General features: G+C 51.0%; 2 protein-coding genes across 3 annotated transcripts in view; one reads left to right on the top strand and one right to left on the bottom strand.

Moving 5' to 3' along the window:
- Alx4 (ALX homeobox 4) overlaps window positions 1-6,032 on the top strand; it is a 37,948-nt gene extending 31,916 nt beyond the window's left edge. Inside the window, exons 3-4 of the mRNA XM_004851992.3 lie at window positions 1,030-1,158; window positions 2,498-6,032. Coding sequence (XP_004852049.1) covers window positions 1,030-1,158; window positions 2,498-2,827 — 459 coding nt within the window. The 3' untranslated portion in view covers window positions 2,828-6,032. The remainder of the gene's footprint in view (window positions 1-1,029; window positions 1,159-2,497) is intronic.
- A 15,450-nt stretch (window positions 6,033-21,482) lies between these two features.
- Ext2 (exostosin glycosyltransferase 2) overlaps window positions 21,483-26,848 on the bottom strand; it is a 134,629-nt gene continuing 129,263 nt past the window's right edge. For both annotated transcript variants that reach the window (XM_004851993.4, XM_087205638.1), the window contains exon 14: window positions 21,483-22,097. In XM_004851993.4, coding sequence (XP_004852050.1) covers window positions 21,959-22,097 — 139 coding nt within the window. In that variant the 3' untranslated portion in view covers window positions 21,483-21,958. The remainder of the gene's footprint in view (window positions 22,098-26,848) is intronic.

Raw genomic sequence — 26,848 nt, 5'->3', positions numbered from 1 at the left:
GAGACTGAGAAGAAGCTGAGCTTTGGGTCTGATCAGTGCTGCTTGGCAAAGACAAAGCCCCCAGCTTACTGCACCTTTTATTCAGTACTCAGTACCTCGGGAGAAACAAAGGTAACAAATGACTTGCAGAGAGTTCAGTACATCCGCGTAAACAAGACGGTAACAGTCCAAGAACAGTGAGGAACTAAGTAGATGTTTGTTCCTCCCAGGATGTTCTTAGCTCCCAGGATATTTCTTGTCCTGGAGAATCACAAAGAGCATCACTGGATCATTGAGGTCTCACTTGTGACCGGAGGCCAAAATGGAATTACGTCTCTGAATTCCATAGCTGGGCTGTAGGCAGGAGAACTAGGCTAACCAAATGATTTTCCCCTAAAATTATGTGGCATTGCTCCCGACATGGGCCTGCAGATGGGGTCTAGGGAGCCACGAGCCTTTGGGGCAGAGCCATGGAGAAGCTAACTGCGTGTGGCGGTCACAGTGGGGCAAACCTGTGGCACGTGTGCCGCTGCAGGCTGTTGGGATCATCGCTGGTCCAGGACAAGGACTTTCCGGAGGGGACTGCATGGCTTTTATCAGATTGGGCTGGAGAGCTGTGACCCACAGCAGAATGGGGTGCCCCTGTGTTGGGGTTGGTTAGATGACTGCTAGGGGGTGACTTGTGACTTGTTTCCTACATGTGTGACATTTGCCACTCTAGATTCTGAAGCTTAAGCAAATGAAGTTACTGGTCCAAGATCACACCTGTGGCTATGGCTTTTTTGTTTGTTTTTTGAGACAGGGTCTTACTATGTAGTCCAGGTTGGCCTCAACCTCACAGTGATTCTCCTGCCTCAGCCTCCCGCTACTGGGATTTACTTTATGTTTTTTTGCTACAGCTCTGATGATTCAAGATTTACATCTCAAAGGACAAAGACCCAGCCTGATGCTAATCGGTGGCCCCAGGGCCCCAATCCATGCAGTGGGACCAGTTGGGGCTCAGAGAACACTGTAACCCCTGACTCCTGTGATATCCGCTTTGTCCTGCAGGTCTGGTTCCAGAACCGCAGGGCCAAGTGGAGAAAGAGGGAACGCTTCGGGCAGATGCAGCAGGTTCGGACTCACTTCTCCACTGCCTATGAGCTGCCACTGCTCACCCGGGCTGAGAACTATGCCCAGGTAAGGCCACGCCCTGGCTCTTCCCAGCCCTGGGTCTGGCTCACTGCCTCAGTGTCCTTGCCTGTGAACTGGACATGTTAGGGGTGTTTGTCCCAAGGCTGTGACCGAGTCTACAGTCTTTGTGAATTGCTCCCCAAAAGGCAGTTTTGCCGGCTCAGCCACAGGCTCTGTCTCCTGTGCCCCTCCCTGCCCACACCGGGGTGGCGAATGGCCTGGGGGTGAGGGCCAGGCTGCGGGGGAGGCGGAGGAATGTGGAGTGTCTCCTTCGAGCACAGGCTGCACCAGCTCCGGCTCCTTTCTCTCATTCTCTGCCTCCTGCCCCAAACTCAGCCTTCCTGAGACCCCAGCCCTGGCTCGTTGGCCTTGGTGGCTTCTCTCTGAGCTTGAGGCTGGAGAGACAAAACCAACTCAAGGTGCTGTTCCTCTCTCTCTCCTACAGCCCAGCCCGGCAAGCCCCAGGCTGCTGGCGCTTCCAAGAGGACTTGGTGAGGGATTTGGGGGCAGGGTGTGGTGTGGCAGTCTGTAGCCACTGGATGCCCCAAGAATGCTCTGTGGGACTTGGGGGCCCAGCTCCCTTCCATTCTACTTTTTACTTTATTGATGATTGATTGTTTGCAGTACTGGGGTTTGAACCTGGGGCCTTCTTCTCACTGAGCTATATCCTCAGCCCTTTTTATTTTTTTATTTTGAGTCAGGGTCTTGCTGTGTCACTAAGTTGCCCAGGAGGGTGTTGAACTTGCGATCTGATCTTCCTGCCTCAGCCTTCCAGAGCGCTAGGATTACAAGCGTGCACTTCCGTGCCAGCCCCATTCTGCTTTTAAATATCTCCCTAGCCCTCCAGACACTAGAGGGAGGGCAGGCCCTCAAAAGCCTGCTTGAGGCCCCCGAGAATCCTAAGCATGAGAGGTGCATGGTGTCCTCGAAGCTGGTCCTCTGTACCCCATCTGCCTCCTGGTAGTTCTTAGGGAGCAGAGGAAGGCAGAAGCAGAGTGGGGAGCTGGGAGAGGGAGGAAATGCAGGAGCACTGATGGAAGGTGGGTGTCCCAGGCAGCCCCAGCCTCTGTGGCATGAGGCTGTCCAGCCCTGCTCTGCCTGCCCATCCTGAGGCTGTGCTCCCAGCGACACATGGAGACTCAGCCCTGTCTGGAACCAGGAGGCCCCCAGGCCAGCCCTTCCCCGGACCGTCTGTGTGGCTCAAAGTCGTCCTTACTCCTGCAGCCAGCCCTAAACCCACCCCGGGGTCTCTGGGTGTCCATGAGCAGGCAGAGGTCACCCGAGGGAGGGGCCCTGGCTCGCCACCCTCCAGCCACCATGACCTCTCTCCCCCCACTCCCCCCAGATTCAGAACCCAACCTGGATCGGCAACAACGGGGCCGCCTCACCGGTGCCTGCCTGCGTGGTCCCCTGTGACCCGGTGCCCGCCTGCATGTCCCCCCACGCGCACCCCCCTGGCTCGGGGGCCAGCAGTGTCACCGACTTCCTGAGTGTGCCCGGGGCCGGCGGGCACGTGGGGCAGACGCACGTGGGCAGCCTGTTCGGAGCAGCGGGCCTGAGCCCCGGCCTCAATGGCTACGAGCTGAACGGGGAGCCAGACCGCAAGACCTCGAGCATCGCGGCGCTGCGCATGAAGGCCAAGGAGCACAGCGCCGCCATCTCCTGGGCCACATGACAGGGCCCCACCCGCCCGTCCCTGTGCCCTCCACGCCCTCGCTCCCCAGGACCCCAGCCTCCCACTTGACTTTCCTCTTAGGAAACTGGCCTGGCCCAGGGGCCTGACCCTCAGCACTTTCAGCCATCTCAAGTCTGAAGCCCCGGGACTGCAGGAGGGAGGGGCACAGAGGCAGCGACCTGTGCTCCTGGGCACTGGCAGTAGGGACAGCAAGATGCCCAGTCCTGCAGCTCTGTGTCCGCCATGAACTGAAGGCCCTTTGTCCCCTCCTGGTCCTCCGCCCACCCGCTTTGACCTTGAGTCGAAGTTAACTTCCCCTCCAGAGCCAGCAGCGGTGACCGCCCACTCCTGTCCAGCTGTCTCTTATTGGTGGGGTCCCCTGGTCCCTCGGCTGTGGCTGTGTGCCTGAGGAGCAGGCTGCCCTGCAGACCCAGCTCCTGTTCCCGCTTCCTGAGAGCACAAGAGTCCTGCCTCCTGGACCCCAGGCACCAAACTGGGCCCCACTGACCGCAGCGTGGACCCCCCTGTGCTGGACACACCCAGCGGCACAGGGAGGCTGGGGGCCGCCCTGGAAGGTGGCCAGACCCTGGTGTCCTGAGACTGGTTCTGGTGGACACTGCAAGGAGGAGCCTGGACCCCCAGGGCCACCACATGCTGGAGGAAGAGGAGCTCCAGGAGAGAGGAAGGCCGTGGGGAGGTGGCACCGCCACACCAGGAGGTCTGGGTGGCTCTGTCCTCCATCTGCTTGGTGCTTCAGTCTCCCGGGGTCCTGCAGGAGGACCTGGGGCACCTGTACCTTCCTGGTCTCCCCACCTCGTGGGGTGAAAGGACTTATAACTCGGAATACATAAGCTAGGGCTGGGGCCTCGGAGGCAGGGGTCAAGAGCGGTGTCCCCAGGCTCTGTCGGGATGCGGGGCCCTGCTCGGGCGCAAGGCAAGATGGCCCTTCCATCCTCAGACTGGCCACCCATCTGCCACCTCGGCACAGCATCATGCCTAGTGGGTGGGGACTCTGTTCCTCCAGGCCTGGGGGACAGTGCTGTGCTCCGTGTGACCTGCCACATGCTCTCAGAGAGCCACCCCCTGCTGCTTCCCCAGGGCACAGTTCTGTGCCCCTCTCTGCCTCCTGGCCTGCAGACATGGGGTCCCTGGTGCCTGCCCTTGACCCCAGCCTTCCCTAGCAACAGTCAGACCCTCTTGTGGACCCTAGCTCTTGAATTGATCTTAGATAGGAGAAAAGGATCTTAGACAGTGAATTAAATGTCCCCAAAGGCTTGGCTTTCAGATGTTTGAGGATTTTGGAATGACTTGTCAGGAATCCTCTGGTTTTGAGGTCCACTGAGGTAACCCATTCTCCCCAGTCTGGCAAGGGACAGGAAGGGCAGGGAAAGTGGGGGCCAGCCTGGTTCCTTGAAGACCCTCATGGCGAGGAAGGACTTGGGAGGGAGTTGCTCACCCAGGGAGAGTCAGTACAAAGCCAGAAAAGTAGGGAGGAGGGCTTTGGGTGGAATCTTCTGGAAGGGACCCCTTTAGAGACACTTCATTCCTCCGTGCGTCTGCTTTCAGGCCAGACCCCAGTCAGGCAAATGTCAGCCCTAAATTTTGAAAAGAAAGTTTGAGTGGCCACGGCTGCCTCTTCCCCAGTGAAGCCGTGACAGGTTCCTGACTGTGCATGCTGGTGTCTGATGTCCCCCTTCCTCTCCCCAGAGGCAGCTTCTCACCCCTGGCCTGTCCTACCCTCCAGGACCAGAGAGTCACTGGGTTGGAAGGGATCTCAGCCACCCCTTGCTCGCCAGTCCTGTCAGAGAGAGTGACCCAGGGTGCTGAGACAGGAGCAGGGCCATGCCGCCTAGGTGCAGGGGCCGGGCTCAGCTGGCCTTCCGGGTGGGCAGTGCCGGCTCCTCCCAGCAGGCATGGCTGCAGCAGCCTCACAGGTGGCCACCTGGCTTCCTCAGGGCCCGAGGCCCATGGAGGTGGTGAGGAGACTGGCTGTGGCGTGGCTCCCAGCTCAGCCAGTGTGTGACAGGGCTGAGGGTTCCCTTTGCTGTTTGCCTGACATTCCCACAGAAGTGGCCACTTGACCGTGAAGTGGTTCTAGTTGGCCACAGACTGGGCAGTGTCCCCAGGCCTGGGAGCCTAGAGTCCCCGCAGGGCCACGTGCCCAGGCTCCAGAAGCCCCCTCCATCCAGGCCCGGGGGTGAGGGCCCTGAGACCTTCCCTGAGTCCTTGTAGCCATACTTGATGCCCACCCGGTGGGCGGGTTGAAGTCACTTCAATGGGCAGGGCATAGCACACGTGAGGCCCCCCAGCACACACTGCTGTGGCCATGCTGCACCCATCTCCTGTCTTTTCCGCTGGGGAGACCGATGGCGTTCCCATGACCATATCAGTCGGCCTTCGTGCGTGGTCTCTCACTCTCTGGGCTGCATGTGGGGACACCGAAGGACAGCTGAGGCTACTGGTGTGCTAGATGGCCCTGCCTGTCGGGGCAAAGGCGGACAGTTGGCCAACTGGCCCCCGGGATAATCCATGATCACACAATTGACGTGAGACAGCGACAGACTCCACTTTCCAAAGTCACACCAACCCCACTTCACTTCTTTCAGGATGCGTCAGGGAGGGAAGGTGTTCCCGGTGGATGGTGCCAGTGGCATCAAAAGAAACACTTCCCACTCTTCCCCTCCGTCGCCCTTCCCCATCGCATAGAGCTAGGCCTTTATACTACTGATTTTGAGGACAGTTTCAGTGTCGAGTTATCTGTTCGGGTGTGCAGTGTTAAGACAGCCGAGTGCACGAAGGAACGTGGACCTCAGCCAATGTTTGCTGTCTCATTGTAAGATATTTTAACCCTGTATAAATGCAACTTTTCCTTTAGCTTAATGGGCTGGGGTGGAATATTAAGAATACCTATTAAAAGTACATGAAAATGCCAGAAAAAAAATGTTAAAAAAATTGAGGTGAGTTCCATAAAGTTTTACTGCCTATACCACCATGTAAGTACATTATAGCAAAATATTAAAAGAAATGTTCTTGCCTTTTAAAGTAAGTTATTGCACTTACATCTTTCTGGGGAGGGGAGGTGTGCAAGCGAGGAAGGACTCGGGGTTGTGGTGCGGGACAGAGCAGGGGCTGCTGGATGCGCCCCAGCGCCCGCCACAGCCCAGACTGTTTGGCCGTTGTTGTTTGCAATAAAGTCCTCCTTCCTCCTCTCAACTGGAATCTGTCTGTTTTGTTCCTGACTTATGACAGATGAAAGGGGATCACAGGGGCCTCTGAAATCTCGCGTTAATTGAAGTCGGCAAAAAATACTAACAGTGCCCTTTTGAACTGCTGACACAGTGCAGCATGGATTACAGGCTAGATTAACAACAGGTGGCAGCTGACACTCCTGCACAGAGGGGAGCACGGCAGGGGAGTCTGGGCTGGGGCCCCTATCCCTGCACAGAGAGGAGCTGGGGGAGCCCAGCCAGCCTCCAGGGCCCGGGCAGGGTCGCAGTGGCAGCTTTGTGCCTGGCCCCATGGAGGGTGTGCCAGGCACACACCCAGTTCTCAATGTCCTCAGCGTCACCAAGGGCTGTTCTGTCTCCAGGGCCTGTTCTGGAAGTGGGAGACTGGGAAGGGTGTGGAGGTCCTGCTGCTTCCAGGAGAGGCAAGGCCCAGTCTTGCTGGCTCTGGGCCTCAGTGGTGGAGGGAGCTTTGCTTGCAGGAGGTATGAACAGGCACCTTTTTTCTTTTTGGTCCTGGGAATCAAACACAGGACCTCACATTTTCCAGGCAGGCGCAGTGCCACTGAGCTAAATCCCCGGCCCTGAACAGGCACTTTTTAATGCCAGGCCCTTCTGGGCATAGTGGTGTACTTGGGAGGCTGAGGCAGGAGGATCACTGAGTTGGAGGCCAGCCTGGGATATATGGTGAATTCAAGGCCAGCCTGGTCTACATAGCAAGACCCTGTCTCCATAAATCAAAAATAAATTTTAAAAGAAAAGCCAGGCCCTAAAAAGAAATGGTGCAGCAAGAAGAGACCCAGTTTCTACATAAAGGTGACTCAGAAAAAGGCCTTCGGTGCCATGGGACCCTCTTCTGTCACCAGAGCAGGAAGAGCCCTGTCCCTGCCACGTGCTCCAGTTAGGCAAGGATTAAATGGAAGAGACACGTGCATGACATAAAGGACAGGGACTGATCCCAACAGCAAGCCTGATAGGAAACACCTTTCACCTCACTTCCAACTCTCTATATAGCAGAAACACTCCCTGGTGTGCGTCTCAGATGCGGTACCTGTAGGGAATTAATTCACATTCAGTGTAAACCTAACTTGCTTTAAAAAGTGACAGCTGATAACAAATGCTGGCAGGGGTGTGGGAAGAAAGGAAGCCTTCTCCATTGTTGGTGGGAGTGCAGACTGGTGCAACCACTGTGGAAGTCAGTATGGAGATACCTCAAAGAACTAGGACTAGAGGTCCCATTTGACCCAGCTATTCCACTGCTGGGAATCTTCCCCAAAGAATTAAAATAATCATACCACAGAGATATATGTGCACCTATGTTTATAGCGGCACAGTTTGTAATAGCTAAAGCTTGGAAACAGCCCAAGTGCCCATCAACTGGAAACTGGATAAAGAAGATGTGGGTTTTTTAATAAAATGGAGTACTACTCAGCCATAAAGAATGAGAAACTAGAGTCATTTATAGCTAAATGGATGCATATTGAGGCCATACTCTTAAGTGAAATAAATAGGACACATGTGTAAATGCCGAATAGTTTCTCTAGTGTGAGAAATTGAAAGTATAAATAAGGATGAAAATGATTAAAATGAATAATTGATAATTTGAAATAAGAAAAGGTCCAAGGGTTTGGGGATGGTGGAAGGGAAAGGGGAAAGGGAAGAAGGGAAAGAAAAAATTATGAGAGAAAAAAAAATGGAATCAAACTCTGTGTAAATAGGGAAGGGTGGAGGGGGTGAAGGGTGCACAGGTAATGGGAGAAAAAAAAAAAGATACATCATGTTCTGGTACAAACACCCAATGATAAATGTAAATGTATTTTATACCTAAAATGTACCAATAAATATATATATTTAAAAAAAAAAGTGACAGCTGTAGCAGGGTGTAGTGTCACAGGCTTGTATCCCAGCACTTTGGGAGGCCAAGGCAGGAAGATGGAAAGTTCAAGCCCAGCCCGGGCAACTTAGCAACTTAGCAAAACCCTGTTTCAAAATAAAAAGGCTGGGGCCAGGGATTTAGCTCAGTGGTTCCATTGCCTGCCTTGAAAGCACAAGGTCCCGAGTTCGATCCCCAGTACCAAAAAAAACAAAAACAAAATAAAAAGGCTGGACATGTAGATCACTGTAAAAGCCCTGGGTTCAATTCCCTGTACTGGGGGAAAAAGAGGCAGCTGTCACATATTAGAACTCTGGGTCATGGTGGCACTTGGACTGTCACACCAAGTCACTGCCAAGGTACAGGATAGGAACTGGAACAAAGACGAGTAAGGCCCAGGTTCCTGCCTTTCCTTGGGAGCTGGGACTCCAGATGAGTCCTACTACTCAAGGGACCGGCCCGACCGGGGGTGACTGGACTCGGAGCCAATCCTAGTACATGTGTCTGCCAGTGCAGTCGCCCCTCCATATCCATGGAGACAGGGGCCAGGACCCAGTGGACACCTAACTGCACGTGTGCTCAAGCCCCTCAGATAAACAGTGTCGGATTCACTCAGAAAGCACCAATAAGGAACAGGAAATGGAAAAGGAGTCTTACACACTCAGTGGAGGTGCGTTTTCCCCTCTGAATATCCTCAGTTCTCGGTTCGTTGAATCTGGGGATGCAGAACCTGAGGACACTGGAGGCCGGCCAGCTAGGGAGGACGAGGCGCCAGGGCTTCCTGTGCCTGTCAGCTCTGGGTCAGTCCTGTGCTGTCGGCCGCCCAGCATGGCTCATGGTGCCCGAGCCATCTGAGGCTTCCGCTTGTGCACCATGGGCCCTGCTGCCTTTTCCCCTCTCACCACCTCTGTCTCCTGCCCAGAGATCCTCCACTGGCTCATCCTGTAGGCTTCTAAATGGTGTCGCCCCGTCAAGCCCTTTCCTGACTCTACACTCACCCGACTCCCACCAGCACATGACATGTGACAGTGGATGTGACCTGTAGACCCACCCAAACTTCCCGTGTGCCCAAGGCTCCACCAGGAGACCCCAAGCTGTGACCTCTGCCTGATCTTGGCCCCTGCCCACTGTGTCCCTCCAGGGTTCATGTGCATCTGTGATGAGCTGTGGCCAGGCCAGGAAGCCTGGATGCTTTAGTGTCCTTGATGTTGGGCCAGCCCAAGGTCAGCTCCCAAGACAGCCCAAGAGGCCCTGTGTCCAACACTGCCCACCTCGGAGCTTCTGCACTTTATTCCTCTGTCTCCCAGTCACTGCAGACCACCCTTGTGCCCCTGCACCCTCTACTCTCAACCCTCGCCTGGGGGGTGTCAGTGTGCAGCAGCTTCCTTCCTGACCTGGTGCCAACCCCAGCAAAACCCGCCGCCATCCTCTGCTCATCGCCAATCCCAGCCTCCCAGGTCTCGTCTGGAGAACCTGCCAACCTCTGTCGCCTGTGTGACAGTGGAACCCTCAAGTGGCCGGCAGGGAGTGGTGGGTGTTGGTGCCTCTGCTCGCACAGGTCCAGACTGCATGCTCAGCAGCCACGGAACAATAGGCCCCCCACAGAGAGCCAGCTCCCCCAAACAGGGCTGACTGCAAACGGGCCTCTGCTCACAGTTAGAAGATGCGAGCTAGCACCCGAGGACAATGGGTGTAAGAGCTGAAATGTTCCCAGGAATTCTGAGTGATTCCAAACAGATTTTTTTTCTTTAGCTCAACACAGACCAACAGCCTTGAGGAAGGGCAGGCTTCCACAGGGAGCTTCGGGCTATGCGCATGTGCACACCATGTGTTAAGGTGTTGGGGCCACATCCACACGGGGCTGCCCAGACCTCCCACGCTCCAGCCAGGACAGGGTCCTCAGACACACGGTGCGCTGTCCTTGCCACGTCTGCTGCAGTGCTGCTTTCCGTTGCATCACAACCCCCACCCACTCTGTCCCCTACCCACCAGGTACTGCTGTAATTTCTGGCTCACTGACAGAACCAGGGGAAGGGGTAAGAGCTGACATAAAGGCCAGGAAGCCACATGGTGACTCCGCAGAGAGGGGACCTGGGTTTAGGAACCCACTTTGCAACTTCTAGCTGCCAACAGGCCACTAAAATGCTTCCATTCCAGTTTCCTCGTCATCTGTGAAATGGAGATAACAGTTTGCTAATCTCACAGACAGTTGTGAGGCCCAAGAGTGAAAACAACTGAATGCAGGAGGAGTTGCGGGGAGGGCTGGAGGGGTTGACTTCTATCCATCCAGGTGGCTGAGGGCAGGGTGTTTCACAAAGTGTCACGGAGCTGAAGCAACCGAACCCTGCTCCCCAGGGTTCCCAGGTCTTTGGCCTCAAGCTGTCTTGCTATTGGCCTCTTTGGTTCTGTGGTTTGGGGCTTGGACTGAGTCACACTACGGCGTCTCAGGGTCTCCAGCTTGCAGCTGGCCTGGGATGGGACTCGTCAGCCTCCTCAGTCTCACGAGCCAGTTCTCCTAGAGCATCTCTCACAGATCTCCCGCTCTCCTGCTGCTTCTGTCTGTCTGGAGAACCCTGGCTACTACAGCCCTGAGCCTACCCAGCCTCATCGGACTCGGCGACCCTGCTCATCTCCCACACCCATCATACTCTCCCAACTTGTTTCCAAAGCCCAGGGCCAATCTCCCCTCCTTCACGGAGCCAGGTGGGTGCCGGTTCTCCTTCCAGGGCAGCAAACGTGCTCCAGTCACCCTGTGCCGCGCACAGCCGCACCCTGCAGACAGGGCTACAAGTGATTCCTTCTCCAGCACTTCCCAGTGCCACGCTGACTGTTCTTCACCTCTCCCACAACAAGTGTTTCATAACCATCAGCTGGAAGCCTGAATTGCACATTGGGAACACAGCAGAAAACCATGGGCTGGGACGATGGAACTGGAGGCACCAGAGACCTGGGAGCCCAAAGCAGGCATCCAGGTAAGGAGAGAAGGGACAGTGGTCCACAGGAACTGTAGAAGGTGACAACTTTTAGTCAGTTTTCTTCCTTTTGATCAACTTTAGTGAGGTGTACTTTACTGGTGCATACAATGCACCAATCTTAAGTGTAGAATGGATGACGCTGGGTAACATGTCCACATGTATCCAATTAGCACAGTCCCCATCTAGAGAGCTCCCTTCACCTGGCAGGCAGTGCCTCATGCCCATCCCAGCTGGTCCTCAGCCCCAGTAATGCCTGTGCTGCTCGAGATTAATTTTGCCTGTCCTAAGACTTCAGGCAGAAGGGTCGTTCTCATTCCCACGTGGCTGTTTCTGTTCCTCTGTTTTGGAACCCATCCAGGTTGTGTGTTTCTGGAGTTCGTTATTTTTATTATTCCTGGGTTGTATTCCACTGTATGGATATGCCACAGTTTGCCTATTCATCAGCTGTTGAATATTTATTTCCAGTTTTTTGTTAAACCAGAAAGCAGCTATGAAGAGCGGTGTGCTGGTCTTTGTGTGGATATATATTTTATATATAAGACCATGAATAGATGTGAGCTTTTGTCGAATGTTTTTTCTACGTTGGTTGAGATAATCACACTTTCTTTTTATTCTATTGTGAATTATACTGGATCTCAAATGTTAGGGCAACTTTATATTCTTTAGTTGTGTTTATCACCCCTTTATATATAGCTGGGCTTCACCTGCTAGTCTTTTGTTTAAGGATTTTGTGTCTATGTTCAGGAAGACTTTTAGTCCGGTTTTCTGATAATGTTTCTGTCTGGATTTGGAATCAGGGTGATAATGGCCATTTCAAATGAGTTCGAATGGACTTCTACCCTTCTATTTTCTGAGAAGAGTTTGTATAACATTCACACTGTTTCTTCCTTGTTAGATAGAATTTGTCCGTCGAGCCATGAGGACTTGGGTATCTCTTTGCAGGAATTTTTAAATTGTGGATTTCCTTAACAGATACAGGGTGATTATGATTTTCTACTTCTGCTGGCAGCTGTCAATTTACATTTTTTTATGGATTTCATCTATTTTATCTAAGCTGCAGAAGGTACTGGTGTGAAGTTTATATGTCTTAGTTTATATGTGGTGCTATAACAAAATACCTTACACTAAGAAATTTATAAACAACAGAAATTCATTTCTCAGTCCTGGAGGCTGGAACTCCCAGGTTGGGGCAGGAGCAGACCCGGTGTCCGGTGAGAACCCATTCCTTATCAGTGGCACCTTCTGGCTGTGTCCTCACATGGTGGAAGGGACAGACGAGCTTTCTTGGGCTTTTTTTTTTATAAGGGTGCTAATCCTATCCATAAGGGATCCAACCCAATGGCTTAATCATCTCCTGGGTGCCCTGCAGCCAACACCACTGCACTGGGAAATAGGTTTCAATACATGAATTTTGGAGGAACCCAAACAAACATTCGGGCCAGAGGAATGTATTACCCTTAATACGTTTAAAATCTGCACTGATGTCCCCTTTTTGGTTCCCAACACTGATAATTTCACATACTGACCTTTTCAAAGAACCAGCTTTGAATTAATTTATTTTTCTCCATTGTTTTCCACTTTCTGTCTCATTGACTTCTGCTTTATTCTTTCTTTTTAACTTACTTTGGGTTTAATTGGCTCTTCTTTTTCTGGTTTCTTAAGGTAGAAGCTAGGATCATTTTAGATCTTTCTTCTTTTCTAACTTAGGTATTTCAAGCTGTAGATGTCCCTCTATGTATTCTTACACACTTTTTACATGAAAGTGTGGTAGTGTTATTCAGTTCATCTATTTTTTCTTTCTTTCAACTTTTTCTATCAATTACTAGGAGCTGAGACATCCACATACAATTATGTTTTTTGATTCTCTCATTATTTGTTTATATATTTTGAAACATTGTTATTCAGTGCATATGTTGATGCATTCATGAATTGGTCCCTGTTCTGTGTTTTTGGTGAATTTTCATGAAGAACTGTTTTTCTTTCTCTCTGAAAATATAGTCACTCTTCTTTCTTATGATCAGTATTTGCATAGTATATCTTCCAGTATTTTTCTTTTTCTTTTCTTTTTTTTTGGGGGGGGGTACCAGGGGTCAAACTTGGGTCCTTGCACTTGCGCAACAGGTGATGAAACCACTGAGCTAAATCCCTGGCCCCCTTGTATTTTTCATTTTTAAAAACTTAAATTGTCTTATTTTCCTGGTAGTGTAAAATTGCTCTTGTTTAATTCAGTCTAAATCTGTTTTTTTGTTATAACAAAATACCACAGATGGATAATTTATAAAGAAGAGAAGTTTATTTAGCTTATAGTTCTGCAGGCTGGGAAGTCCAAAGGTGCTGGCATTTGCTTGGACTGCTGCTTTATAACACAGCAAAGGAAAGAGTCAAGTAAGCCTTGCTCACTTTCATAATGACCCACTCTTTCAAGGATTCATTCCTGTAAGACCAGGATTAATCCATTCATGAGGGTGTGGGGGAGCCTTGGGACCTAAACACCTTCTATGAGCCCAACTCCAATGCTGCTGCATTGAGAATTAAAGTCTTAACACATGGACTTCTGAGAAACAAATTCAAACCACAGTACAGCCTGATACTCTCTGCCCTTTAGTTAAAGTATTTAGGCCATTTACATTTAATGGAATTATTGATAATTTGGGTTTAAGTCTACTATCTTGCTATTTGTTTCATTTGTCCCATTTCTTCTTTGTGTCCTCTTCCTTTTTCTCCTATCTTGTTTTAAACTGAGTATATTTTTGGCATTCCATCTCCAGCACTTCTTATCAACTATGCTTCTAGAAATATTTTTAGTGGCTACCCTAGAGATAGCAGTATGGATTTTAATTTATCACAGCCTATCTTTTGGACACTTTCCTATTTTTCTTCATAATTCACTGGCAACTCATTAGATTTTTTTGTACTTCTTCCTTTTCTTCTCCATCTGTAAATGGTATAGTGTGCTGTGTACTCAGGGTTCGGTCCTTTTCTCTACCTGCTCTGACCCTCTGGGTAATCTCATCTAGTCTAATGGTTTTAAATCTCATTTATATTCTCAGTCCTAGCTTTTCCCTTGAGCACTAGGTATCTACCTGCTTAAAGGACATCCCCCCTAAATGAAACATCGCAACATAATGAGATGGAAGTCTTAATTTTCTCTCCCTTACCCTGCATAGTCTCCCATATCTCAGCTAATGGTATCACTCAGTTACCTAGGACAAAAAACAAAGCATTAGCTGTGAACACTCTATTCTTTTCATCTCCTACATCCAGTAAATATAATAAACTGTACACCCAATGTGACTTTTCACTTCTGGGGCCACCATCAATTCTTACTTGGACTCCTTAAAATAGCATTTTGATTTCTTTTCTTTCAAGCTTGTTCCCTAGTCTTTTAAAAAATGCCATTCAGTTATGCCATTCCACTGCTTAGAACCTTCTAGTGTCTTCCCATTGCACTCAAAAGAATCTGGGATCCTTTTGGCCTACATGACTGTTATGGTTTGTGTCTAGATGTGCCCTCAAAGCCTTATATGTTCATAAGCTATTTTGGAGGTGGCTGAATCTAGAGTATGTTGATTCATGGTGGGGCTGGGCCCGAGGGCACTAGGATTAAGGGTGTGAGTGCTACCAGCCCCAGGATGTCTGAATCAGATAGAAGGGGCAGGGAGATGCTGTTAAGGTCTCTTATTGCTTTGGCTACCTTCTGGCCCCCATGAACTATTTCTCCTCTGGAAGGCCTGTCCAAGGCCTGGCTGCCTTGGAGCCAGCCAACTATGGGCTGAGACCTCTGCAAACTGTAAGTCAAATAAACCTTTCCCCCTTTAACTTTGGGTGTCGGGTATTTTGTCTCTCAGCAACAAGAGAGAAGTAACTAACACAGCAACCCTAACGTGACTTGTCTCTGGCTTCCCTCTCTGGCCTTCTCTTCTGCCAGGCTCTCACACCCCTGCACTGCAGCCACATGGGGTTCTCACTGCTCTTAAGATACACTGAGCTTGTTCCCATCTGAGGCCTCACAGGAGCTCTTCCCTCAGCCTGAGCCTCAGGGCTCAGCATATAGATAAGTGCTTAAAGGTCAAGTCTGACCAACCCATCTAAATTCTTCTTAAGCCTACTATATGTTCTGCTCTGTTTCCTTCCTAGCACTTTCTGACATCTGAAATTATACTCATTTACTTGTCTCCGTTCTTTCTTCTTAGATTACAGGCTTGATGACAATAAGTACCTGCTCAAGGCAGCATCTGCACACCAAGAAGGGTATCTCACACACAGTAGGTGCTCTGTAAATATCTGTAGAGTGAATGGATTCATCACATCAGATTTTTAAGTTTTTTTGGTACCAGGGATCAAAGTTGGGACCTTGCACTTGCAAGACAGGCGGTGGAACCATTGAGCTAAATTCTTGGCCCAGATTTTTGAGTTTTTAAAGTGAAAGAATCTTTAGTAGTTCATTTGTATTTTTAATCTGTTAACATTTATTTTCTCCTGGTCCTTTCCCTATATGTGAATTACATCCTACTGTTAGATGAAATTTTCTTCCTTAATAGACTTTGGGTTCAGGTTGTGTCCAAGAAGATTTTTCTACTGAGCGATTTACTGGACTCATCTGTCCTGAGAAGTAGACAATGAATGATCTTTAGCCCCAGCTGTTGCAGACAAGGCCATGTCCTGCTCATGTCTTGTGTGCTACCAAAGCCTGAAGAAGCCAGAAGTCAGCCCCTGAGAGAAGTCTTCCCTCAGCACATTTCCTAGTTTCCAGATTTCCATAGAGCGTTCAGACCCTGGATTTGCTGCCAGGTAGAAAGGAAGCGCTTTTCCTGTTGGGAGCAATTCTGCATAATTTGGGGGAAAAATCATTTCACAATTAAATTATGATTAGGCCTAGTTTTCCTGCCTATAGTCCAGCATGTCAAGACATAACTCCATTGTTGCTTCGGGTCATAGCTAAAATCTCAATGGTCTGGTGATGCTGTGATGCTCCAGGGCAGGATTACACCAGCTGAAGACACCCTGGGGAGGAACAAAATCTTCATCTACATAAGTTCCTCATTGTTCTAGGATTATTGCTGCTGCCCTCTGAGTCATCTGTTATTCCCTATGTACTGAATAAAGGTTCGGTAAGCTCAGGGTCTTTCGTCTTTGCTGCTCAGAGCAGCCCTGATCAGGCCCAAAGCTCAGCTTTTTAAGTCTCATCTTCTGTCTTAATTCATTAATTCACCTTGCACTGTCATGCCTCACAGGAGACCAGGACTTACTGCAGGAGTTCTAGTAACATCTCCTTTCTCTGTTCCCTACACTTTCCATCCCAACACTGTCCAAGGTTACCCTCTCTACCGAGATGGTACCAAAGATGATGGGAGACTAAAAGAGTTATCTGTTACTCACAGATATTCATCCTCACAACCACCAAAGAAGCACCAGGGGTAACTAGAAGGTGCTGAGAAAGGCAGAGAAAAAAATCTTCACCTCCTCCGTGCACCGGAAAAGGAGTTAATCAAACCCTTACTCTGCTGTGTTGTCAAGATACGGAGGTGACAAGAACGAGGCTGTGAGGAGAGAAATTACCGGGCCTACATCCAGAAGACAAGGATGGGTACTTGACCCAGGGGAGGCAGAAGGGAGGACAGGAAGGTGAGCCTCTCAGGATCCACTAGAGAAAGACTCTTGGAAATCCTATAGGACCTGCTGCCACCAATACACAATTTTCGTTAATTACCTCAATTGTGGCTTTTAGCCCCGTAATGAGAAACACAACTTTACTTCTAAGCAGGCAGCAAGGCTGGCAGAAAGCTGAAACCTGAAAATCAGCAGATCCAGGGCTGCATACGGCCCTCACTATTGAAATTAAGCCACATCCAAAACACAGAGCGAGGGTTCCAAATAGCTCCAGACAGCAGCCCGCCATGCAGGGCCCTCACCAGGCACCGGATGGACGCTCTCTGGACTTGTCCAAAGAGGCCCCAATCACAAGTGCTCATTTCAATAACTTAAGAAAATAAACACAGGGCTTATTTATAGCGTAGGAAAGGGACTGGGGCAAAAGAACTGCTCATTTGGTAATCTACCCTGACGGGGCGACAGGATCCAGACCCTGGGCTCTCTGGTAACAGGCTAAGCAGAAGTAGGGGCCAGAAGAGGGCTGGCTGCCAGCGTCACCAGGTACAATCTCGTTAGAGGCCTGGCAAAGAGAGGAAAGGAGATCTGAGACCTTGTTCCTTCCCACCAGCCGGGTCTGGTGCTCTTGCTGTCTCCAGTTTCTGGCTGATGAGAGGAAGGCACTGCAATGGGCTCCCTCCAGGGCCAGGAAGGGCCAGTGCACGACTCCAGCGAAGGTGCTGTGGGAAGATAAAAATCCTCTCGTCTCCTCCAGCCATTGGAGGAGGTGGGGGTCATGGAGTCCTCAGTCACAGTTGGGACTGAAATGCCCATGTTTAGAGTCGAGGATCACCAGTGGGCCCCGGCCACTGGCTGAGCTCAAGTCCACACATGCGGTCTGGAGTTCTCTGACAGTGGCTGCATGTGTTTGGGGCCAGCGCACTGCCTGGCAGGAGCACATGTGGATGAAATGCTCTCCTACCCCTCCTGGATGGGAAATGTGTTTTCCAGCTGTGCTTGACAGAAAGCCACAGGCTCCCTGACTTTATCCCTGGGTGCAGGAGCCGATGATTTCAGTTTGTAGCTCTAAACACAAGCCTGAGTCGATGCACGGTGAAGGGAAGGCTTGGCATGGGAGAGAAGCTTGGCACGGCGGCGAGGCCTGGCTGGTGGCTCTGTGGGCAGCCCCAGGCCTCATTCCTCATAGGTGGTAGACAAGACGGCGCTTCACGGTTGCCGCCTTCAGTGGAGCATGCAGGGGGGCCAAGGGTCCAAAGCAGAAAGGACAAAGCTGTTCCCATGTTTGTGACTCAACTGTGTCTCAAAAAGGAAAGAGGCCTGAAAGCTGGGACAGGGGACCACATTTACCTCCACCATATTTCTTCTGCTGCCAGCCACTGTGAGCAGGAAATTAAAACGCTGCACGTAGGACCCATGTGCCCTCCCCGGGACCTCAAGCCACACTGCCAAAGCTAGGGGTGCCTGGGAGTCCATCCATGGGGCAGCGGGGGCCAGAAGGTCCCCCCAGTCTGCAGGGAGACTCACAGCTCCCATGGTAAGCAGGGGACAGTCGCAAAATTGGGAGTAGGTCCTGCCTGCCTGCCTTTGTCCTACCAGGAGTGGCTCAGCTAATCATGTTCCAGACCCTTGGATCATACATGGTTTGTACAACAGGGCCAAATGCTGTCCCTGGTTTTACTCAGAAGTAGAAAATGGGTGAACAGCAAACCCTGGCCTAGGACAGGGGCCCCAGGGCTTGGACAGAGCTCTGGGTGAGGTGGGTGGGACAGCCCCAAAGGTCTCCTGTGCCTCCAAGCCCTGCAGTGGAAATCTCAAGTGGCTTCCAAAGTCCTCCTGGAGGGACTCGCCTGCCAACTGCTCAGCACGCCTGCCAGAGCTCCTCTCGGGATGTGGATGAAGAGGTCTCGGGCCAGCTTCGAGTTTTTGGCCTTTGCCTGGCCCTGCCAGGCCTCTTGGGGAGCAGATGCTCTCTGGTGACTTCTCTGGTACCCAGGCATGAGAAAAGGGAACAGGAAAGATGTCACTGTTCCTGAAGCAAAGGCTTAGGGCGGGAGTGGATGTGGACCCCAGTCTTCTGCCTGCGGAGCCAGCAAGAGCCTCACCAGAGCCCAACGGCTCCCCTCACCTGCTCTCCACTTTGTCTACTCCTTGATTCTACCATGGCTGGAACCAAAGCATTTTGACCCCAAATCGCTCAGCAGAACCCATGGCTAGCGTTGTGCTCTCCTTCAACGGCATGAGGGATGCTCTCGCCTCCCTGCTGCTTGGTGCACAGCCGTGACAGTGGGGTCACAGGGCCTGGCAACTCCTTCAGCCTCTTCAGTTCCCAGTTCTGCTCACACAGGCCAGAGGGAGGCCACTTTGCCCAAGAGCAGCAGAGAAACCAGCACCTCAGACACGAGAGTTCAAAGCCCGGTGGAAGATGAGGTTTCAGCAGAAAAGCAGAGTGATCAGATTTTTGAATCTGGTGACGGTGTAAAGAGAGGGGACAACAGAGTGTCACTGGCAGGAAAGAACCAGAGATTGTGAGCACCAAGAGCCCTCTTTAATTTTCCCAGACAAGGTGGTTTGGGCCTAACCACATTTGAGACATGGTAAAACCCATGAGATAAGAATATTAACAACCATCTAATGTTTATGCCACATTTTGTTTATTCACTCATACGCTGATAGACGTTTGTGTCCTTTCCATGATTATAACAACAACCATCTAATGTTAGCCAAAAAAAAAAAAGTATTTCCATCCCAGAAAGGTCCCCAGAGAGCAGGCAGAGGCTTGGGGTACACGCTTGGGCCAGGGCCAGTCTGCCTCTTCTATAGGCCAGTAGGACACAATTTCTTTAAAAAGATTTCTTAATCTAGAAGCAGCTGTTGTCTGCTGTAGGCCTGGACATGACATTTTAATTAGCGTCATTGTTCTGCTCCCGAAGCCAGGCTCCGTGGTGTCCCGGGGGCAGATGGTCCCGACCCAGCTCATGGGTGAGGCCCAGAGGCCGCTCACAAGGGGACACAGTGCTTTGTCCTCAGGGTGCCTGAATCCGGCTTGTCTGCAGTGTGCCTGTCCTGCATTTCAACTGTGACTGTACCACCTGTCCCTTCAAAGACAGAATCTCTGAGGCCTAAGAGCCCAGGATGTAATACTCTTACCATATAAATTACTTTGCGCTATGTTGTAAGATCTCACGTTAATATTTCTGGAAATAGTAAGGTACTTTAAATGAAGATTTAATGTCCTTGAAGTCCAGTGACTCCTAAGGTGACACAGGATGAGAGGCCAGGCTGACAGCAATGTCACGTGGACCCACTCACTGTTGGCACAGCTCCTGCGCCTGCAGGATTTCAATGGGAAGTCCCTCCATGTCCTCCATGTAGCCCCACATCTTGGAAACAAGCTAGCGACCCCCTAGACAGTTAGCGTCAGGTAAAAGGGCCGAAGACCAAGACCAGACCAGGCCACAACAAGCCTTTATTAGGGGAATAGATCTGCCGGGCTGTCTCTGAACAAAGGAGAGACAAAAGCAATATGGCTGGGCCAGGGAGAGTCTTTTATAGAGACTGGGGTGGGGCTTGTAGGGGCTGAGGTAGGGTTGAGTGAGGTAGTGACTAGGGAATGGAGGAGCCAGTGATGTCACTAGGTGGTAGGAGGTGAGCAAGTATTAGGTTACTGTCTAGGTTGGAACAGGGGCATGCTGGGAAGAAGGGTTTGTTCTTTGGTGGGAGCAACCATCTTGGCATGATGTCACACAGGGGAGGGGGCAAGGCACCATAGGAAGAGGGCAGCTACTATACTTAATAGCTGCTGAGGTGGTGGGAGACCTATCAGTTAGAGGCACTCGCTGACATTGTAGCTATGGGACTGGAGTGATGACAAAAATCCCTTTCTCAGGCTAACAGACCATGCCCATTGCTATGGAAATGAGACCCAAAGCCCTTCCCGGGTCCCTGACTGACGAGTGAGCATTCTCCAAGGTGAACACTGATCCATCCCCAGGTGTGCAAAGCTGTATGCACCAAGCAGGGTACAGCCTCAGCATCTGAATCCGCAGGATGGGTGACACAGATGCTCCTGTCCCTTCCAGCAGCTGCTGCCCAGGAGTCTGTGGCTCCATAACCGGAAACAAGATGAAACCATCATGAGCTCTACATTCAGTGCTGCTGCTGTGTCCCAAACTCATCTCCGGCCCCTGCACTGTGGGTCACAGACACGGTGACTCCCGTTGACCGCGACATCATTCCGGCCCCCTCAACGCTGCTTGGCAGAACAATGGCAGTGCTTGAGTGACTTCAACTGGCACCCAACTGGGTTTCCCTAATTATATCCATATTCTAAGCAAATTGTTATGTATTTTGTGTTCTGGGGACATATGTTATGGCTAAAGCCCAAACTGTGGCTAATCTTAATATTAGAGCCAGATAAATCTGTTTCGGATCCATAACATTTAACATTTGCCAGAGTAGATTTGTTCATCAACTGGGCTTAAGGAGGTATAATTCACACATGTGCAGTATTACTAAACGCTGAAATTTAATGATTTAAATATATCGGCAACTGCTGCAAAGTGGTTGTTATAGCAGCATTTAATGTTAGCCAGAGCCTCTCTGGCTAATGTTACGTTTATACCGAAAGAATGAGGGAAATTTTGGCATCCCTGTGGGGGGTGGGGGTCACAACTCGTCAACTTTTACAGTATAGCACCCGCTGGGGTGACTCGGTGTGCAGCTCTTAAAAGACCCCCTTTTCTGCAGCACACCAAGAAAACATCGAATAGACCCAATCAGGCAGCAAACGGATTCCCTCAGAGGGAGCCATCTGCTCAGAATGGGCATGATTCGGGACCTCTGCTCGATGCATGTGGGACCAGATGTTCCTCTTGGCTGTGACAGCCCCGACTGTCATGAGGCCGGAAGGTGGAGTTAAAGACACAAAGATGGCTCCTTGGGCTACCAAGAATCAGTGTTTAAAGCAAAAGAGAAAAAGGAGTAAAAATAGTTTTAATCTTATCAAAATGCCAAGTGCAGAGGAGTGGTTCGTGGGGCTGACAGGAGACTGCTGGCCCGAGCCAGGGCTCAAACCTCCAGCGGCTCCGGCTCTGCATCTCGTTTGCCTGTCTGTTCCCAGAAGATGCAGTGACGCAGCGGCAGGGAGGTGTGGGCACCTGCGACGGGATGCGGACACAAGAGGACAGGCTTCTCCCGGCCCGTGGGTGCAGTCAGGGAGGCCGTCCCTGGGACAGGGTGACCTGCAGGTGCTGCAGTGTCTTCCCTCCGCTTGGCGACCTCGGGAGCCCAGAGCAGAGCTGCAGGGCTCGGGGCTCCCGCCCTTCTGGAGAAGGGGTCAGATGGGTACCCACAGGCACCCAGTCTGGTAACCTTCCACTGACCCGTAGCGAGTGCTGGGGGCCCTGGCCCCTGCCCACCAGCGCCTGCCTGGACCCCTGTCTGGCACGCATCACAAGCTGCCGATGTTGGGGAAACTCTTCAGCTTCTCCGGAAAGTCATCCTTGTACAGCACGGGATCTGCTCGGTGCTCCACCACCTTGAGAGGCATGGTCCCAAAGACCGAGGCGAACTTGTTGATGCACTCAGACCTAGGGTAGGGGTGTGCAGGATGAGGGACGGGCAGAGAGGAAAAGAAGAAAACGTTGGAGCCGCTGAGGGAACATGGCAAAACCCATCCTGTCCACCGATCCAGCAGCTCCCGCCTGCTGCTGAGCTTGGGAAAAGGCTGAGGGGCAGGGCGGTGAGCTGGGGGGTCTCCCCAGCTGGGGACAGGGAGCAAGGGGTGCCCTTTGAGGCTGCCCGAAGGCTGGAGCCTCCCCTCCCCCTCACATTCCATGAATTCCTCCAGCTCAGCACCAGCAGGCCTCAGACCAAGGTGGATTAGCTGCCAACAATCCTTAACCCCCTCTCTGCCAAGGAAGCACAGGAGGAGAGGACAGGGCACCTGGCCTAGGCTCGGCGCCACGCAGGGCTGCAGAGACAAGGGGAGAAGATGAGCCAGAAGCCCTCTCCATTTGCCGGCCCCTGTGGGCTTTTATAACCTGGGCGGTTTTGGTCACTGCCTCAGTAGAGCCTGCGGCACACCGGGCTCAGTGACACCAGCATGGCGTTGCTGCAGAAGGGGCCGGGCCAGATTGAGCTGGGCCCAGAGCCCACAGCAACCCTCGGAGTGGGTGCTCGGGACGTTTGCTGGGATGGCTCAGCTCAACCAGGCCCACCGAGTGTGACAGCCAGGCAAGGGGACATCAGCACCAGCCAGCAGGAACTGGCCTGGGAAAAGCGTTTGAGGGGCAGGGGACTTAGAGGATGGATTTCAGAGAGCTCAGTGCCCTCCTCAGCCAGGCCTGGGCTCCTGAGAGCCGCAGCGAGCACAGGCGGGCAGGCACCGGGTCTGAGGTCCGACCTCAGGTCTCCTCTGTCCTCAGATGGGTGGCTGTAGGTTGGTTTCAAGTTATTGTAATCAAGAAGACTCCCGTTATCAACTCTTTTCTCTAGGTCATCGTAGAACTGAAAATATTTGTTACCACTTCATTTTGAGCTTTAGCTAACAGCAGCATCGTGCCCACCAGCACCACAAATCACTGCCCTGACCATGTGTTCCAAGCTACACCAAGAGTGCTTTGCATGTACAGACGACCCTCGAATCCTCACAACAGCCCTAGGGGGTTAAGTACTCTTCTTACTCCTATTTCATAATGGGGAGACAGAGGCATGGAGAGGCTAAGCAACATGTGCAAAGATAAATAAAAAATCCAGGAGAGACAGCCCAAACAGGGCATTCTGGCTCCTGAGGCTGAAGTCTAAATTATGAGATGATGCTTTTTTTTTTTTTGGCAGTGCTGGGATGGAATCTAGGGCCTTGCAAGCAGCCCCACATTTATTTATTAGCATCATTCTAGGGTCCAATGGGAGGGGCTGGAAGGTGTTGGTCTATACGGTGCCAGATAACTGACACGATTGTTCTATATATTCCTCCCCTTACCCCACTGGGTTTATATTAGCCTCATGTTATGGAAGAAGAAAACAAGGCTCAGGGAGGTTAAGGGACTTGCCAAGGACCCCAAGCTAGAGAGGGTGGACCTGGGCTTCCTTCAATGGCAGTAGACGCTGGATCAGCACCACGTTCCCCTAGTTGCCAGGAATGAGCTTCCCTCTCGCTGGCACTGTTGAGGTCAGGATGGCCTGAGGTTCCACATCGAGGGAGACTGGGGAAGGCTGAAGAGTTCTAACAAAACTCGGTCCCTGCCCTGGACAACAGCTTCCCCCTCTCCATGTTCTGGCTCACAGCAGTGGAGACTGAGTGGAGTGTGTCTGAGGTTTCACTCCGACAGTTCTGCTTGGAAGCAGGAGCAGATTCTCCTTGTTTCCAGTTGCCGAGCACACCAACTGTGGCCAGCAAAGCCTGGTCGTGCCAGCACGGGTACGAGTGTGTATGGATGAAAGGGTCCTGGGTCCACTGGAGGAGGAGAGCAGTGCCAGGGCCCAGGGAGAGAATTGACGACAATGTCTCCTCTGTAACCAGATCAGCCAGCAGGGCATGGGCTGCGGGCGAGATGCCTGGGGCTCAGGCCAGTCTGGCTCGCCGACAGCCACCCTGGCTAACCCAGCTCTGGTGAGTACTGTTGGCAGAGAGGCACAGTCGCTCCCACCAGGCCCTTCCTCTGCCCAGCCGGTTGGCAGTGTGTCCTGCTCCCTTCTCACAGTGGGGACCTATCAGGAGCAGCGAGGGTGGGCAGAGCCTGCTGGCTGCTGGGGGCCACCAGAGTTGTTCTGCCGGGGATCCGGCTTCCCTGTCAGCACTTTTCTCTGTGTTGCTTTTCCAATGGAGCGCACACACGCTGAGTGCTGCCAATGTCTGCCTCTGCTGTGTTGGAGGCATCCAGGGAAGAGGACTGCGGGGTGGTTTCCCCTCCAAACACACATGCCATTACCTAAGGTAACCAGGAGCCTCCAGGACGAGTGCTGGGACACTAGGTGGAAACTCACACCACCAGGCACTGTGCTGCCAGCGCTCAGGAGTCTCCGGCATTCGTCCCCAGCACACAAGACCCTGCTTGCTGCAAAGACGCTGGGTACTTCCTGAACCCAGGTGTGGACACTGGAGTCCCAAGATACTAATACCCCTATTAGAGCAGCTGAAAAGACTAATGGTCAGGGGCAATTTCCTTAGGTCAGACAGCTAGTAAGTGAGAAACTCATAGCCTTAAGCAAAGATTGGCCTGAGTCAAAATACTGTTTTTTTAAATCAAAGCAGTCTGCCTGTGGTATCACCCTGACCTTGGCGAAGATACTGGTCAAAATGAATAGCTATAAATTCTTCTGGTTCTTAAAGAACTAGTAGATGCTGGAAACAGTTGCTGGGTAGTAAAAGCTATTTTCCTACTCAACTGAGAATTCTGATTCCAGGCTCGTGAAGATAGGAATAAATAAGTGTATTCAACCACAAAACCCAACACAAGGTCAAATGTTGGGAAAGAGGTTAACTACTTCCACTGTTTTGTGAAGAATGTGCATTCTGTAAAGGGAACCATTAAGAAATAAAACAAGTGAACAGTTCTACAGTGGAAACTCTATCTCTTGGGCTATCCAAGACAGCTTAAATCGTATCTTTATCCTAAGCACCTTATTTAATAATTCAGTGCTTCAATCTTTAATCTCAATAGTTTTGCTCCCAGTTGCTAATTCTGCTCCCTCTTAGTCCTCTCAAAGGGTCACTTTACATTCACTAACTCCTCTTCCTCAGCATCACCCTTTCTCTATAACCCTGAGACTTCACCACTCTCTGAGTTACTTTTCCAAGGTCCTTCCTGCTCTTGGCTCTGCATACCGTGGTTCTCTCCTGGCCTCTCTGCTCGCTCCTTCTGTTTTCAGTTACTCTGTCTCCTAAATGTAAGAAATTATCAAGATTCTGCCCTTGGCTTTTCTGTAGTCACCTGTTGACTCTGAGCACATAACTTTCAAATATCTCTTTGTTTTAAACTTCTTTCTAAAGTTTGACTTCACATTGCAAACTCCTGCTCAATATCTGTATCTACATATAGAGGGCAAGACCTCAGTATCACATACCTTACTGTTCTCCAATTTCACTGTGACTCAAATCTCCTCATTGTTCACTGTACCCAACTCGTTCTCTAATATAACCTAACCATTCCCCTCTCTCCCTATCACTTACACTGTTAAAGGTACTACATTTCTCTTCTCTCAGAATTGAAGCTATCTCTGTTGACTTCTTTTTGGTAACCTCCTCATACCCATCCAGTTGGAATCTAAATTCTGGTACATCTTCCTCTGGAAAAAAAAAAATTCTTGCAATTTAATGTGTCGCTTCCTTTCCATATTCAGCTCAGTCCAAAGCTTCTAACCGGTCATCTTTCAGTTTCTTCATTTCCCATTCCATCCCAAACACTGCTTCCAAATCTCAAAGCAATTCTTTGACCAAGTCAAACTCTGTCAACAGCTCATCAGAGCCTGAAGGAAAAACTCCAAGCTACTTAACTGGGGTTTCCCAGGCCTCTGCAGCCTGGCATTAACTGGCCGGAATCCCATGCTTTAGCTAAATTGAATTTCTTCATGTCCCCCAGGTCAACCTTGGACCTGCTGGTCAGGTCCCTCTGAGCACAAGGCATCCCTGCCCAGAACCTCCTATCTGCCTGAGGATCACTGATTGGGATGGTGGCAAAGTCATTTCTCTTACAAGATTATTCTGAATAACGAAGCCGATGAGATGTTTCTTCTCTTTCCTAACAGCACTTTGAGCCTCCCTCAGGGCACTCATCAAAATTACTTCGGATTAAGAGTGTGTGTGTGCGTGTTGTTGGTATTGTAGATGCTGATGCAAGCCTTCCAACTAGGGCTCTTTTATTCTCAAAGCTCTCCTCCACAGTGAAAGTGTCTCCTCCCTGAGCTACAATGTTCAGTGCTTCGCAGTAATGATCTCTAACTCAACGTGCGCTCACTGCCTTTTAAGCCTCTTGACATCTGCTGGAGAGCACTCGTGTGCCTCAGCAAGAATCTTGAGACCACCATCTTTTTTTTTTTTTTTTTTTGGTACCGGGGATCGAACTCGGGTCCTTGTGCTAGCGTAGCAGGCGGCGAAACCACTGAGCTAAATCCCCGGCCCTTGAGACCACCATCTTGAAGGTCACATTTCTTCTTCACTTCCTTCCCCTACATCCCCACCATTTCAGTTCAACCAATAACTGCTTGGCTTCATGCTGTGAATGCTCCCCACACAGAGACCAGGGTAGGTTTAAATACCGATTTCATGTACTGCAGTGGAACCACAACTGGGGCCTCTTCCAAACGAGCTACGATGGTTAATGTCACTGCCCTTAAACTG

This window comes from Heterocephalus glaber, unplaced genomic scaffold (genome assembly GCF_053883595.1).
Source record: "Heterocephalus glaber isolate CG9 unplaced genomic scaffold, H.glaber_assembly_v1.0 deba00000594, whole genome shotgun sequence".
NCBI classification, from domain to species: domain Eukaryota; kingdom Metazoa; phylum Chordata; class Mammalia; order Rodentia; family Bathyergidae; genus Heterocephalus; species Heterocephalus glaber.
Note: the sequence above shows the minus strand (reverse complement) of the source record. Positions and strands in the feature narration are given on the sequence as shown.